The sequence below is a fragment of the Heloderma suspectum genome, chromosome 4 (genome assembly GCF_057233095.1).
Source record: "Heloderma suspectum isolate Gila_16-S chromosome 4, 16-S_ref, whole genome shotgun sequence".
NCBI classification, from domain to species: domain Eukaryota; kingdom Metazoa; phylum Chordata; class Lepidosauria; order Squamata; family Helodermatidae; genus Heloderma; species Heloderma suspectum.
In genome coordinates, this window is record NC_139461.1 from 292,877,936 (window position 1) to 292,894,820 (window position 16,885).

Consider the following 16,885-nt stretch of genomic DNA (forward strand, 5'->3'; position numbering starts at 1 on the left):
CTCAGCCATAGACTATAGAACTGTAGGACTGGCTGGGGCATGTTGGGAGTTGGAGGACTGATTTCTGTCGAAACATGCATAGGATTGTGCCCTTAAAGTACTTACCGTATATACCACCTCTCAGGGCAAAGCCCTCCCAAAAAAGCTTTAAAAGGGCAATTAGCTCCATATACACAGCAAGATAATTTAGTTACATCTATACAGTAGGGACCAGGGCCATCCTTAGTGGTGGGCAAGCTGGTACTCATCCTGGGCACCAAACTAAAGGGGATGCTGAGCTGAACTCAGTGACTCAGTGTTTGTTTAGTGTACAGATTGCAGTGAGCACAAAGCACTCAGGGCACAATCCTATGCATGTTCAGATAGGAAAAAAAGCTGTACAACTCCCAGCATTTCCTAGCCAGCCATAGGATTATGCCCTAAATGTCTTTCATCTTTTATTCCAAAGTTCTTCAGGTTGTTTAGGTAGTAACAACAAAAATGAACTTCCATCACATACCTTTCAAATAACAAATAACTTCCAAATGCATGTTTCTTTTTTAATTTCCAGTTGGATGTCATAAATGACTTTACTTTGAGGCAACATTACCAGGCACTATATTATTATTATTATTATTATTATTATTATTATTATTATTATTTTCATTTCTATAGCACCCCAGAGCCAAAGTTCTCTGGATGGTTCACAACTGCCTTCCCCCAACCTGGTGCCCCCCAGATGCGTTGGACTAAAACTCCCATCATTCCCAGCCATGCTGGCTAGGAGTGATGGGACTTGTAGTCTAACACATCCGGAGGGCACCAGGTTGGGGAAGGCTGCTATAAGCAGTATAAATAATACTTTTTAAAAAGCTGTAAACTGACTGATGGATGGGGTCCTACTTTGCCTAGGGCAGCCCCTGGAGGGAATTTTGTGCCTGCAAATGATGCACAGTACAATCCACTTGCAAGTAGGGATGTACAAATTTTGTTAAGTCCATTCTGTCTGTGTTTCATGGATTGTCAGGCATCTTTCATTCTGTCATCCACTCATTGTGGAATCATTTTTTTACCAGAATTTCATTCTACCTGTGCTAATTCACACTAGCACAAGTGCGCTTTAGTGAATTAACGTAATGCATACTTACAGAAATGCGCTAACGTGAATTAGTGCTCATGCACATTAAGTAATGAGCAATAGTGCATTTGCACTGATGCACACCAGCATTAATGCACATTAGTGCAAATCCCCCCGAAAGTGAAAAACCAGCCGGCAAATCCATGGAATACACTGACTCAGAAAAAGCCAGTCTGTTGCGGAATCCACAGGTCAGATTAACAGACATTCAAACTCATAAGAATCTATTGCAGATTTCTCTGACAACCCTACTTGCAATGCTTCTAGTCCAGGGCACCAATGATCTTCTTTTTACCTATCCATCACTGATCCATTCTGCTATGCCTACCCATGAAAGTTTTCCCCACCAACAATGGAACCACTTCCCTCCTTGGATGGTCTAATGACTCACTGTGAAAGGAATAATCTTTCCTGTGAAAGGAACAACCTTGCCTTGTTCTGACAAAGAAAAAAGTTTTTTTCAGTTTGAACAGCGCTCTCTTTCAAGTATGGTTTAGACCAGGTGTGGGCAACTATGAAGGTTTGAGGCCTACAGAGGCAAAAGGGGGAACAGGTCAGGCCTAGAGGCCAGGAGTAACCCTGAGAGGGCTAGTTTCATTTCTCTAGTTAAGTGTCAGTTTTAGGGGTAGGCGGACGCCTTACCTCCTGGCCTGAGGGGGCATCCACAGGGGGGAAGGCAATCCGTCCCTCGCCCCAGAGTCCATCCAGGCTGGCTCCATTCCGCAATGATCCTGCAGAGCCGGCCACCAGCTTCGCAATGCTGGTGATACGGCCGGCTGCCATTGCCGTGCCATATCGCTTTGTTAAGTATCCGGACACAAATGGGGTATTGGGTGCCATTTGCAGCCGTAAAGCTGGTGGATTAGCCTAAATGCAGCCGTAAATGCATTTAGCTGCATTTAGGCTAATCCACCAGCTTTACGGCCGCAAATGGCGCCCATTATGCCATTTGCGTCCGGATACTTAACACAGTGATACGGCACGGCAATGGCAGCCAGCCATATTGCCAGCATTGTGGAGCTGGCAGCCGGCTCCGCTGGATCACCACAGGCAGAGAACCGACCTGGACAGATTCCAAGGGGAGCCAGAGGTGAGTACTCCATTCCTCCATGGGCCCCAATGGGGCCGCATTCTTGGAATCCAACCTCCTTGGGGTCTGTGGAGGAATTCTCGGACATCTCTGGTCAGTTTCATTTCTCCACTTAAGTTTCATTTCTTCAGGTGTGAAGCAGTACTTTCAGTTTTGAGGGAGGAGGGTATATAAAGAGAGCGAGAGAGCCAGTAAGAGAGAGGCAGCCAGAACCTGAAGCAAGAGCAGAGTCTGAAGAGTGAGCAGAAAGAAGAAGCCTAGAACAGTCTATGGACAGCTAGGGTAAAGGAACTTGCATTTTGAAATTTTTATTTTCTTTTAATGCCTTTTGTAGCACTCAGCTCCATTGTGTAAATACCTTTAGTTGTGATTTGCTATCTTTAAATTTACCAGTAAACTGCTGTGGTTAAACCCTGTGTCTACAGTGTCAGACACCCCATGTCTACAGCCGAAACCCCATGTTACTGGGAAGGGAAAGTTTAAAAGAAAGAAGGTGGGACTCTGAAGGAGGCAAGAGATCCTTTAGGGGTTGCTCAGGGGGTCCAGGTCATAAGGGGAACCTTGACAGCAACACGCAGCCTGCAGGCTGCATTTGGCCCCTCCACACACCCGGTGTGGCCACCACTGTCCCCTGCTGCACTGCCAAATTCAGCAATGTTGAAAAAATCCCCCAAACCATTGTGGCAGCCTGTGGGGGGGCCAGAGGCAAAAATGGGCTCCAGACCTCCCACAGTTGCCCACCCTGGTTTAGACTGTCCAGGGTGTAGCCCTGATGCAACCTCTCCCCAACTGGAGCTGCTATTAACTGCCGAGGACACAATGGCCTTTGCTGAGGCCACCAGGAGGCAAGGCGGCAGCAGGCCCTCCATTGTGCATAGACCCAGCTCCATGACTAGATAAACTACCGCCTGCTGTGCAGGGATGTCAAGGGCTTTGAAGAACAGTCATTTAGACTGTCTTGACTGTTCTTCAAAGCGCTTGACATCACCTGCACGGCAGGCGGTAGTTTATCTAGTCATGGAGCTGGGTCTATGCACAATGGAGGGCTTGCTGCCGCCTTGCCTCCTGGTGGCCTCAGCAAAGGCCACTGTGTCCTCGGCAGTTAATAGCAGCTCCAATTGGGGAGGGGTTGCATCAGGGCTATGCCATGAGGGTGTTTCCCCACATGCTGCAGCCCTAGTCCATATTGGGCCTCACAGCTGCATTGTGAGAACTCCAAACCCAGAGCTGTGATTTTCAACTTCTCATTCAGTCTCTAATGGGGATTTGGTTGCAGTTCAGGTTCAAGGCCTATGCATGTTTAGACAGAAAAAGCTCCCAGCATCCCTCAGGCTAGCTATGCTGGCTGTGACATGCTGGGAACTGTACAACATTTTTCTGTCTAAACATGCATAGGATTGCACCATGAGATACTTTTCATTTGGGTTTAGTTTTAGTTTCCTGCAGGGTGTGTGGGGAACCACTGTCAGAAACAGCGTTGGGCTTTGGGTTCAGGTTTAGTTCAACTCCCTGCTTGAAATGCCTTCAGACTGAATGACGTGCTGTCTGTTCAGACCATGAACTCCTTGGACCAAGAACTAGCTTTCATTATTATGTAAAACAGTATAGTGAAGTCCGGATGCATCACTTGGGCACCTTGGACAGTTTCAATAAGTAAACAGAATGACAAATATCTCAAAAATTAAATTTCAAACAATGTCTACAAGGTATCAGCTGTGCTGATTGGCATGGACCATGTCATCATTCATGAGATATTACCTTCTGGAGGTGCTATTTCCACTAATGAACTCTCTCAGGTTTTGGCTTGCCCAAGGCTATTTTAGATACCCCAGCAGGTAGTGCATATTGTATTTCAAATCTAGACTATCTCAAATTTACTTTCATGCTAGTTATGACTCTCTTGGCTATAAAATCCAGGAGCAACATAGATCATCAAAACCATTCCCCACATTTCTTTTGAATAATGCAGTGAAATGACAACTTATACATCAGGCTGCCTGCATTATTACAATATGAATGTCAACAACATGACGGGTGACTTGCTTTTTCCAAGGAAAAGCTCACCTCACACACACACACGCACATGCACACACACGCACAGGCTTTTAAAATTTACACTGAGAACATCTGGTGCTTTAGAGTGGATTGCTACGTATGTTCACTCAGACGCAAGGCCCACTGGGTTCAATGGAACTTACTCCAAGGAAAGTCAGAGGATTGCAGCCTCATTGTGATAAATCTAGAGTGCAATCCTATGCCTGTTCAAATAGAAAAAAGTCCTAGAAATCCTAGCATTCCCCAGCCAGCCATGCTGGCTGGGGCATGCTGGGAGTTGCAGGACTTTTTTCCTACCTTAACATGCATAACATTGTGCCCCTGAAATACACACTAGGGATGATGGAGAAATTCGTGTTGAACTAAAATAAGCTTGAATTTCTGAGAATCCAACCTGCGGAATCCACTGTGGATGATGCAGACTTTTCGGATCTTTTTTTTTTTTTACTTTCCCAAAATTTACACAAATTTATTCATAGTAAAATAGCAAGTTTCTGCTGAGACTGGTAAATATACATGGGGAATAGTTGAATGGAATGGGGAACAATATACTAAATGTTATGTACTAACATAAATTACATAAATTGTTGCAAACCCTCTCATGGTCTTATTTGCATATTTTTCAGCACAACAAAAAAAAAAAAGAGTCCTCTGTGAGTGGATGTTGGAATGAATGATACCACACAATCCACGAAACACACCCAGGATGGATTTCACAAAATACACACATACACAAACATACATACCCTTACACACATAAATATGATGATGATAATGATGATGATAGCCAAAACTCTCTGGACAGTTCACAACAATTCACAAAAATTACAAATCACAGATACAACATTATAATAAAACATAGTACAAAAATTTTAACATACAAAATTTTAAAAAATTTAAACAGCTAAAAACAGTGTCAATAAACAATTTCAATACTAGAACTGTTCAAGACAGCTGACATGAATGACCCATCATATGCCATTAAATGTCATGCTACTTATTGGCCCCAGATCAGCCATGGAGGCTGGAAGTTCACGAACTAAATGCATCAGGTCAAGCTTCTGGCATAGGTTCAGAATTTTACACATCTGCATAAGGGAAAGCGAGCCTTTCTACACAAGGCTTTTATTGTATGCTCATGATTGCTCACTCACAGTAATTTGTGGGTCCTTTACATGACATTCTCATCTTCCAAGGCCTCTCCCATGCTTGCAACCATTATTGCAGGTTTTTTAGATCAAGGAAAGTGCAGTATTTTTCTGAATGGCATTATATCTATAGTGTGTAATTGCATAATTCCATTATACCACAGTGCCATGTAGTGGTTGTATAATGAAACATACAGAAAGGCAAAAAAAGAAAACCCCTGGAAAAAAGCATGTGTAAAGGAGCTGATCTTAATCCTGCAAAGAATCCGGAAGCAGAAGCCCCAGTAAAGGTGCAGGATAAAAGACTCATGTAGGATCATTCAGAAAAGATTCCAGTTGTCACCTATATAAACATTTGAAGCTGCCTTATACTGAGACAGCCCACTGGTCCATCTAACCTAGTCTACCTGAATTTGCAGCAGATCCCCAGGGTCTCAGGCAGTCTGCTGTGCCCTGCTGCATATCAATTTTAGGGTGAAGATGCTGGAAATTGAACCCAGACCTTATTATGCATGCATCTTGAGCTATGGTCCAAGGTCAAAGCCCCTACTAGCTCCCAGCATGGGGCATGCAAGTTATATGCATGCATCTCCAACAATGCATTAACCTTAAGTTGCATAACTGCTGTTCTGTTCTTTACTACACTCTAATAAAATACTTAATAAATAAACAATGCATTATTCAGTTTTGAAAATAGTATTTTCAACAAGACAATATGGTCAGTATGTGGAAAATTTTCCATGGGGATGTTGATCCCTGCAGCAAATATACCATCCAGGTCTGCTATGTGATATATGTGTACTGTTCTGAGCAATCCCCAAAGTGCTATATCCATTTTTAAGTATTATCCTTATAGCGCCAGAAGCCTTTGAATATTCATGGCAGAACCAAATACTTTTTATAGATTACAGACTAGTAGATATTTAAATATCAGGCATTTTGCAAATCTGGATGTTAGCATCTTTCTCACTACAGTTTTATGTCAGATAGCAAGAACCATCCCTTCAGATCCAGAAATACCCTTCCATACAGCAAGTGAAGAGCAAATAATCAAAAGTGTGATGCTAACATTACTTGTGGAACTAAAGGACTTGTTGGGAATTAAAATTAAAATTAAAGAAGTAAAAACCAGAAAAAATGGATGGGGAAAATGCATCTCCCTCCCCACTGCCCAGAATGCACAGCTTAAAATTAAATCCTGCATAAACATGTAATCCATGACAGTTTATATTTTCCTTTTTCCTCACCATTCCTTTTTCTTTTTGTATCATGTCTCTTATAATGTAAGCCATTATTATAAAACGTAAATCACCTTGAGTGCTTTGGCAGAAGGTAGTGTATAAAAGTAACAAATCAATGAAGTCTGATCTCTCCATGTCCTGGGTGAGCAAACTGATGGCCCAAAAAGACTCTGGCTGAAATCAGAGTCTGGAAAGATCTTTTAAAACATCAATTTGTTCCTAATTCTAACAATTTAAGACTACACCTTCTGCACAGCCTTCTGCATAAGGAGACAGTTCAGGAAGTTTGAACAGATAGGCCAACCAAACAACTGCTAACAATTTTTTCTGTTCCAACGAAGTTTAAGAAGTTTTATTTCCCAAAGTTCTAAATTCAGCACAAAACCAATCAGGAGAAAGAAGCAAACAATAAGACATGTACCGCATCACTTAAGCCTCAGATAATGCCTCATACTTCCAGCATAAATTGATCCACCAGATGCAGTTCTGAAGGAGATCCTTTGAATGACAGGTACATCCCTATACCCTTTGAAGTGGGCTGGTATCTGCAGGAAATCAATACAAATTAGCATTCCTCATTCCAGATAGTCAATGGCAATTATAGACAATTTGTTGATATCTTCTGGGCTTCTGGGATATCTTTCTCAGTCCCAGAAAACAGCATATCCTATGGCCGTCTAGCTGCTGTCTAGCGGCCATAGGATTGCTCCCTAAAGTATCTTACGCAGTGACTTTTTTGAGCTGGTAGCAAAGCAGAGTAGAGAAGTCAATGAGGTGCCATTGTCCTCCTGAGGACAGATGTGTCCTGTGAAAACCAGTGTTCAATTTTGTGAGGACAGGTGGAGTGTTCTCCAGTTTCTGCATTTTGCCTCTTATATATAAATGGTTTCTTATCACCTGCTGACATACATTTCTCAGAAAACAGGAATTTTTAAAACAATTAATTATTATTTTCCCCAAACTTCCCAGCTATAAGTTCAGGAAGTAATATATTTATTTTTTATATCTTGCCAGCAATTCTGAGCTACACTTCCTTTTAAAACAAACTAACACCTGCTTCTCTTTTGTAGGTCCTGTTTATCTTTTATAATATTTCATGTACGCTTGCATCATAATCTGGACATGTACATTGCTTAGCTGCTGTTCTTCCTTTTTCCAACTTCCTTATCTGAAACACATTTTGCTCTTTCCTTGAGTTCCGCTGGGAAATTCCATCTTTCCCATAGCAGGCTCCTAGGTCAGCGAAAAGTTCAGTCAAAAGTTACAGCATTTCAGCACAAATGTTTCTGTCAGATTGCGTCATTAGGATCAAATTGATTCAACCTTAATAGAGGAATATATATAGATATATATATATATATATAGTTTCTCTAGGAAAATTATAAACTTATGAGACAGATAAGCTTATGAGAAAAATGTGGAAAACCAACTAACTTTTAATTGTGGAGAAATACTTGCCAAGATGTGCAGGAGTCTTGCAAGATGCAAGGGCTTCTGGGGCAAATATTTGTCATGACAGTTCATTGCAACTGAGTTTAGTAGCAAGAAATACAAATACAATACACTGATCTGACATGTAGAGGGTGCTTGCAACTGCCTCTGCATGGTGTCTTACCCTTGCCATTGCTGTAACATATAGTGCTACAATCCACATGATCCTTTCCCTGCTGTAGATAGTTTCCAAAACAGCATCATTGACATTTTCCAGTCCAAGTGGACAAACCAAGTGGAGAGAGGCACTACACATTATGGAAGTGGTATAGTGGGGACTTATTTCAAGTAGTCTGTGGATGAGAAAAATGGCATGCGGAGTAGCCCTTAGTCTTGTCAACTTCAATAGGATTAATTCAGTTTAAATCCAACTAATTTGGCTCAACTGGGTTCTGGATTGGGCTGTTTTGTTGCTCGCCCTCCCTAAAGCTCAGCATTACTAGCAGGAAGGTAGCATATAGTGTCTTTGGGGAACAATAAGTAATAGAAAATAAAATTTCAAGGTACATCCCTAATTTCCGATGCAGTCAGCAGCAGGGCACATCAGCTGCTTCGGTAAACACATCTTCTCGCTTTTCTTTCATTCACCAAAAAACAATGCTGTTTTCAAAAGTAATATCTATCATAAATAAAGAATTCTATCCAAAAGGTTACCTTCTTAGCACTGTAATCTGCTCATCGCTACGTCCACCACTGTCCTCATGTATAATGCATAATTTTTCTTTCAGGTGGCTTGGCTTTATGCAGAAACTTTTAAGAAAAATGGTGCAAGGTGAAAAATGATTCTTTGATTACATGTAGATAAATGCACAAGGGAAATGGGAGGAAGGGAACATAGGAACATTAGACAGTTGCTTCCCCCACAGAGTTAACTTGTGCATTGTGCCCACTAAAAGCTAAAATGAAGTCAGCCTTCTAGTATCGTGAAGTACATGTAGCAACAATGCATCCATATGTATTTATTTGATTGAAGTGGAATTTATGCATTAGACAGAAGAACAATCAAGGTATTGTCATCTGGTGGCACTCAAAAGCTTACTTCTAGAATTATATTACTTAAGAATTCAAAAGTTCTGTTGCTGGATCAGAGGCTGAGCATGACCAAGTCCACTGTTTTCTTTTCTGTAGTGGCTGACTAGAAAATACTGGGCAGGATCCAGCACCACCTAGCATCAGCGGAACCCTCCACTAGTACTTCCTAAACCAACCTGAAATGAGCAGGAACACTTGATTCCAGAATGGAACAAGTCAGTGGAGCTAGCAGAAAGGAGTTCCACTGACCTGTCCTGTTCTGGAAGCAAGCATCTTGGCTCATTTCTGGGGTTGCTCCAGGAAGCGTTAGCTTCCTGTTGCAGTAGCAGTGGGACCCACTCACGCAACACAAACAGCAGAGGAGCAACAGCAGCATTTGATACTTCACATTGTCTTTACCACACTGGACTGCCAGTTGACAACCCCGATATGTTGATCCAATGTTTAAATGGTCTTCAAAGGGATAGTTGTTTGTTCTAACATCATACAAATGCAGGGTTACCACCACTCAGCCCAGACATTGGATAGCCCTTTTAATCTCATTCCCTTAAATCAAGGCACAAGGTCCCACCCATTTCACATGCCCAATCTTCCTCCCCTACCAGGCAAACGAAGCTCTAGGTGTGCAAGCCAGTAGGTGAGGGAGGATGACGGAACCATGGAGGGAATAAGTGGGAGGAGCCACGACTTCCACTTTCAGGAAAGGTTTGAAGGGCTATGCCCAGTGTCTGTGTTGTGTGGTGACAACCTTTCTTTCAGATCTTATCAGAAAAATCTTTCCCTTTAAGGACCAGTTGAATCAAGGTACAAGTAGAGGGAATTTCCAAGGAAATCTGAACCATGGCAAGCCAGCACAGTGCATCAGTGCCAGAGCTCAGGCAAAAATAGCTGAAAGGAGGGACTTGTTCAATTTGCACAGCAGAGGAGAGTGATGTCCTAGAGGAAACAGGACTAAATTTGAGGATTAAAAAGTACTGTTAAAAAATGTTGTCTTTTATCCTCACCAGCAGCTTTTCAACATGTACCCCCCTCCAACACTTTCAATTTTCCATCAATGGATGTGGTAATTGTGGTGGTGGTGGTGACGGTGGTGGTGATTATTCTTTCAATCCAGGTGTCCCAATTAATATTTGTGAACCTAAGGTGCTGATGACACCAAATTATTTTAAGATGGGTAAAACAAAAAGGGATTGGGAAGAGCTCCAAAAGGATCTTTCCAGACAGGAAGGATGGGCATCAAAATGGCAGTTCAGTGTGAGCAAGTGTAAAGTGATGCATGTTAGGGCAACAACAACAACAACAAAAACTTCACATATAAGCTGATGGGATCTGATCTAGCAGTGTCTGACCAAGAATGAGATCCTGGGGTTGAGGCGGACAGCACAATGACCATGTCGACCCAGTGTGCAGCTGCTGTGAAAAAGGGCAAATTCCATGTTAGACCTAATTAGGAAAGGAATCAAAAATAAAACTGCCAATATCATACTGCCCTTATAAAAAAAAAAACTATGGTGCAACCACACGTGGAATACTGTGTACAGATGTCAGGGGTGTTTCTGAGTGCAGGGAGTGGGATAGCAGTTCAGATTCTGAAGGAGAACCACCAGACATGGGGGAGGTGTTTTCCCACGCTAGTCCAGACATGACTAGGCAGGCTCCTCAGGTTTCAGAGGTCCAGCTGGCTGGGGAGGCAAGTCCCTCTTCACACACCCCCACCCATGAGAGGCAGCGAACAGGAGGATGTGGGGTCTGGGGAGTATGACCTAATAGACACCAGATGCAGGCACAGAGCAAAGAGAGAGAAGGCCGGGGAGGAACATAGACCGTCTACCCGATTGGCCTTGCATGAAAAGCTGTGCTTAGAGGCCTGACGAGAAGATCGGGACCTCCCCTCCCAAGTTAGGCTAGACAGACCGCCTCCCTCTTAAAACAGCAGGCAACTCTCGTAACTTCCTTTTGAATCCCCTGAAGGTATTCCTTTGTAGACTGAGAGTCACTGAGAATTTGCGTCTGTATGACCCTATGAAGTAATGGATTATAAGCTGTAGACTGAATAGGGATGGCGGAGAATTTCTCCACAAATCTCCAGGAGGCTGAATGCCAACGCATTTGGCCCCCCGAAATTGGTGAATCTCCGCCGGCCCCCCGCCCCCCCCGGGATGGGACTTACCTCGTGCGAATGTCCCTCTCGGCGGCGGGTCCCGGCGGCGGTTCGACGGCGGTTCGGCGGCGGCAGGGGAAGCGGCGGCCAGTCTTCTGACCGGCTGCCGCCGCCGCCGCCATTGCAAAATAAAAAAGGAAAGTAAAACACACACACACACACACACACACACGTGATAGGCTACGGAACGATTTACATAGCCTATCACGGCTAGATTTCCAAAGTCAGCCATGATAGGCTATGTAAATCGTCATGTAGCCTATCACGGGTGACTTTGGGAAAAAAAAAAGCGCGTACACAAATGGCGGCGCCCATGGGACGCCGCCATTTGCATTCCTTAGTTTGGCACGTCTAGTCTACGTAAAGATTTATGTAGACTACGGCGAAAATAAGGGCAACGCAAATAGCGTTCTCTTATTTTCGCCGTAGTCTACGTAAATCTTTACGTAGACTAGATGTGCCAAACTAAGGAACGCAAATGGCGGCGTCCCATGGGCGCCACCATTTGTGTACGCGCTTTTTTTTTTTCAAAGTCACCCATGATAGGCTACATGATGATTTACATAGCCTATCACGGCTGACTTTGGAAATCTAGCCGTGATAGGCTATGTAAATCGTTCCGTAGCCTATCACGGGTGTGTGGGGGGGGGGGTTTACTTTACTTTTTTTTTCACGGCCGGGTAGATGGGGCGCTCCTCCCCGGCCTGAATTTCGGCAGCGAGGGATGGGGCGCCTCCCCCCCAGCCTGAATTTCGGCCGGGCAAGGCAGGGCGCCTCCCCCCCTCGCCTGAACTTCGGGGGGAGAACCGAAGCGCCTCCCCCCCACCACGAAGCAAGCTGCGGGACCAGGTAAGTCCCTTTCGTCCATCCCTAAGACTGAAGCCTCTCATATGTGTATGTTTGGGCTTAGAAGTAAAGTGAGGGCTAAAGGAATCCTGACAATAGTTGTAGGTTTCCCACAAGCAGCTGGTTGGCCACTGGACTGGATGGACCTTTGGTTTAATCCAGCATGGCTCTTCTCATGTTCTTATCTGTAAGAACATTCCGTTATTTAATTGCATCTGTAGATGTGTCATGATTACACCTTCCTAAATGTACTTGTTGCAAATCCTTTACCTGTAACTTTTTTTTTTAAGGATTATACTTTATAGTAATGGATTTTCCAGCTTTCTAGCTTCAGGGACTAGGGATTTCAGAGAAATTCACAATGGGTTCAAATGAGTTCGGGCTTCTATTAATCCAGTCTGTGGATTCCACAGTGCGCCAGCTTTTCCTGAGTTGCATGGACTGGTTTTCTTACTGCGGGGAGGGGGGGGCACAAATGCACACTTTGCAAACAAATGAAATTCTCATACGAACCATCAAATTCTGTCAGTGAGCACCCAATGGAATGAAAGATGCCTGACAATCAGCAAAATACTGACAGAACGCATTTAACAAAATCCATACATCCCCCTCAGGAACTTGCCTGCCAAAGGACCCCACACAGCTGCCCCAGGTTTTGCAGAGGATTTTGATAAGCATTCCAGTGAGTGCACATAGAATGCCGGGACTCGGTGTCATTCTGAATACCCCGAAGTGCACCTTAAAGCCTGGAACCTCCTGGATGTATTTGACTATGTTATGAAACCGGGAGGGGGGATGACTTCTCCTCATGGTGGACCCCTTCTTTATGTGGTTCCCCCATGAAAATAATTTCTAATAGGCTGCCACCAGTCAGGATGAACCACCCAACGTTCCTTAATCTGTTCAGCTGCCTGGGGAGTTTCTGAGCTTCTCCACACAGGGGCTTTTATCCTGCTATTGAGTAGGGATGTCAGAGAAATCTGCTGCAGATTCAAATGAGGCCAGATTCTAAACAATCCGGCCTCAGGAATCCGCAGCGGATCGGGACCACTTACCTCCACTCCAGGAGGACTGGAGGCGGAACAGCACTCAGCTGCTTCTTGCCAGCCAGAGCCGTTCGCCTCCTCCCTGTCCCTGCCGATTGCCATGTCTTTAAAAAAAAAAAAAATTGCCATCGGGAGGATGTGCCCAAGGACTTATATGCAAATAGAGTCATGAATCTTGCGTATAAGTCTATGTGTCCATAGGCTTATATGCAAGATTCATGGCTCTATTTTGCATACAAGTCTATGGGCACATGCAATCAGCAGGATGTGCCCATAGACTTATACACAAAATAGAGCCATGAATCTTGCCTATAAGCCTATGGACACATAGACTTCTATGCAAGATTCATGACTCTATTTGCATATAAGTCCTTGGGCACATCCTCCCGATCACTTTTTTTTTTTTTTTAAAGACATGGCAATCGGCAGGGACAGGGAGATTATGAACGGCTCTGGCTGGCAGGAGGGAAGGTAAGCAGCCCCAAGCCAGTTCCCCCCACCCCAGGATCCAAGCGTAGCAGAACCACTCTGGAGGATTCCGGGGGGGAGGAATGGATCGCCTCCCCCCGCCATGGATTCCCCACCAGAACAGATGGTGGGGAATCCGTACACCCCTACTATTGAGATTGGCTACTCACAGAAGTTTGTGGGCCCTTTACATGATGGCATCAACCACCTCCAGGGCATCTCCCACACTAAATGACCTTTTTCCCGTTTTTTAAAACGTCAGAGATAATGAGCTAACAAATTACAGCAGGTTGAGTTCCCTCAGGAAAAGAGGAATTCCTGCAATTGGAGGAGATAGACCACACCGCCATCTACTGGCTGTATAGTTCTATATAAACATATAGAACATGCAGATAAGGGGGAAAGGGGGTGGGGGAAGGGAAGCACTTGTAAAGGGAGCCCATCATGATCCTGCATTTAAAATGGAAGCAGAAAGCCCCAGTGAAGTTGCAGGATTTTAGCCTGATGCAGAAATTCTCTTTGAGCCCTATTGCCAAGAACCCCTCCCTTCAGTCCAGACCTAGGAAAAATGAAACACGAAAGGTGCTTTGGACTTTCCTTCCCAAAGCCCAGAAACAGGGAGCTTCCCAAAACCCTTTAAAACTCTTAAACTACAAGCAGTAGCTTTGCAACCATGTGGACTGATCTTTCATGTGGGGAAGAGAACAATGAGAAATCCCTTTTAAAACAACACAGCCAAATGTCCAATGCAAAAAGGATTTTATTGGGGTGGGGAGATGGAAATGAGGAGAGTAAACCAGGGAAGGCACCAATCACACACATGCACAGAATTCCAAATAAAAATCGAAACATCTAGCTTATCTAGTCACTTCACCTACTTGAGAAGAGTTTTCAGTCCCAGAGCATATGCCAAGTTTATTGTAGAGAGACTGAGAGAATAGTCTGAGGGAAAGAGAGATCATCTGGCTTCCAGTTAGATGATATACAGGAAATCTCTAGAACGACTTAGGGAGGATCTTTTTTATGGGGATCTCCAGTCAGTAAAAACCAGCTCCTTTGCAGAGACTGGCCGTTGTTCTGTTCAATAACACAGCCTCCATTTCTGATGTCAGTGGTCTAGCCAACAGATCAGAAAACTACCTGTTGGCTGGACCCACCTGCTTGATGATGGTAACTTCCAACTCAAAAGCCCAAAGTGGTTGGAAGGAACCAGTCAGCCTATTCAAGAACAGGGATTGAGGTTTTGTTCATATTTCGGTGAACAAAGAAGTGTGATAACTAAGGCTACACAAAACTATTCAGGTTGCTCAGCAGAATGCCAACTAACCAGATACTCTAGGAGGCACTTTGGATCTATAGCAGAGGTATGGGTTTGTCACAGACCACATCTCCCATCATCCCCTGCCAGCATGACCACTGTCCATGCAGCTGAGGATGGTGGGAGTTGTAGTCCAACCCATCTGGAGGATGCCAGGTTTTGGAAGGCTGCACTTAGAGCAGTGGTGCCCACCAATCACTCTATGAAAGACCATGAGTCCCACCACGATAGAAACAAAAAGCCCACTTTTCCCAGGAGGGACATTCCTATGTTTGCAGGCATTCTGTTATTATATTTATCATTTATGGTAAGTTTTGAGGGCATAAAAATGGCAGTAGTATTGTTGGGAGGAAATTTTAGTGCTGTCTTTAAACACAAACAAACAAAAATAATAATTCCATTAGTGGCTGAAAAATGTGATAATGCCGTTGAGTATAAATTTTACTGCTATGGTAACTGTAAAACTGTAAAACACAAGATACTAAATAAAAAGTCGCAGTAGCATTATTGGGAATAAATTTTATTGCTATGACTAAAATACTGCTTTATACTGTTTAAATTGATTTTATCTGTATGCCGCCCTGAGATCTTAACAATATAGCGTGGGATACAAAACTTATAAATAAATAAATAAATAAATAAATAAATAAGCACACAAAGAGAAATAATAATTCCATTAGTCGTTGAAAAGAATACTGCAAGCACGCCAAAAGGTCACAGATGGATCATCAGTGGCAGTTAGGGTCAGCAGGTGACAGCAAATCACACTTGCAGGTGGATATGGGGATTGAAGGAGAATGAATTATTAAGGCACAATCCTATGCATGTTTAGACAACAAAAAGTCCCACAACTCCCAGCATTCCCCAGCTAGTCATGTTGGCTGGGGAATGGTGGGAATTGTGGGACTTTTTGCTGTCTAAACATCCATAGGATTGCACCCTTAGTAATCATTATGAAAACCCTGCATCCCACCTAGACTACTTCTGCATCCCACCAGCTGAGAACCACTGCCCTAGAGCATACCCAACCCTCCCTGGTGGCTGAACGTTGCTGGAGAAGATCAATAGTGATGGGCAAGTATCTTCTATGGAAGCTTGTCTGCCATAAATGAACTTTTCAATGAGCTTCCAAGGAATCCCAGGGTCCTTAGAATATTGTTGAAATGCATTGCTTTACAACATTTGTCTTCCCTCCTGTGCCTTTTGACGTCATCTTGGCTGGATAAAGAACCCATAATGTTTGACAAATAATTTAGCTTTGATCATTTCATAATGGTCACTCTGTGCTAAAGCAGTTGGAGGAGTTCTCAGCATCTGCCTAGAAAGGTTGACTCAAACCTAACTTCTTAATTGTAATAGCAGGTTCTGGTTTTGTTCTTTGACTAGGACAATAGTCAATGGTATCCTGGGTTGAATAGGAATGTTCAACTATTCAAGGAAAACACTTAACTTCACAAATACAACTGTGGCAGCTACAACCTCCCTGCAGAGTTTGTAGGCTGCTGAAGGAGTCTCTGTACAGCTCTAAATGGAAAAGGGAGCTTTCGAAACTTGTGCTTTTACTGTATTTAACATACCACTGGGATTTTCAAATATATCCATATCCATAGTTGTACAGAAAGTTGTAAAGAAAGTATTTCTCCCCTGCATTGAGCTATGGACATCTTTCCCCAGATTATCACCTGTGCAAGCTTGAACTGTACTTAACCATTTTAGACTCCAATCAAAAACTGCACATGAGTAGCCCTGGGTAGATACTTCAAAGAGTGCCAATCAGATGTCAGTGGGAAGAGGAGAGCAGGGGAGATCAAAATATAATTGCCCACTTATCGCAAATAGCTGATTGGTGGTATTCGGAGTATAGAACTAGTG

The 16,885-nt window shown here is 43.6% G+C and overlaps 1 protein-coding gene across 1 annotated transcript in view; it reads right to left on the minus strand.

The window, feature by feature from the left end:
• Positions 1 to 16,885, minus strand: part of LOC146348869 (protein diaphanous-like) — a 31,404-nt gene that overhangs the window by 13,788 nt on the left and 731 nt on the right. Inside the window, 3 exon segments of the mRNA XM_084851689.1 lie at positions 5,265 to 5,350; positions 7,106 to 7,196; positions 8,797 to 8,907. Of these exon segments, the coding sequence (XP_084707815.1) occupies positions 5,265 to 5,350; positions 7,106 to 7,196; positions 8,797 to 8,907 (288 nt within the window).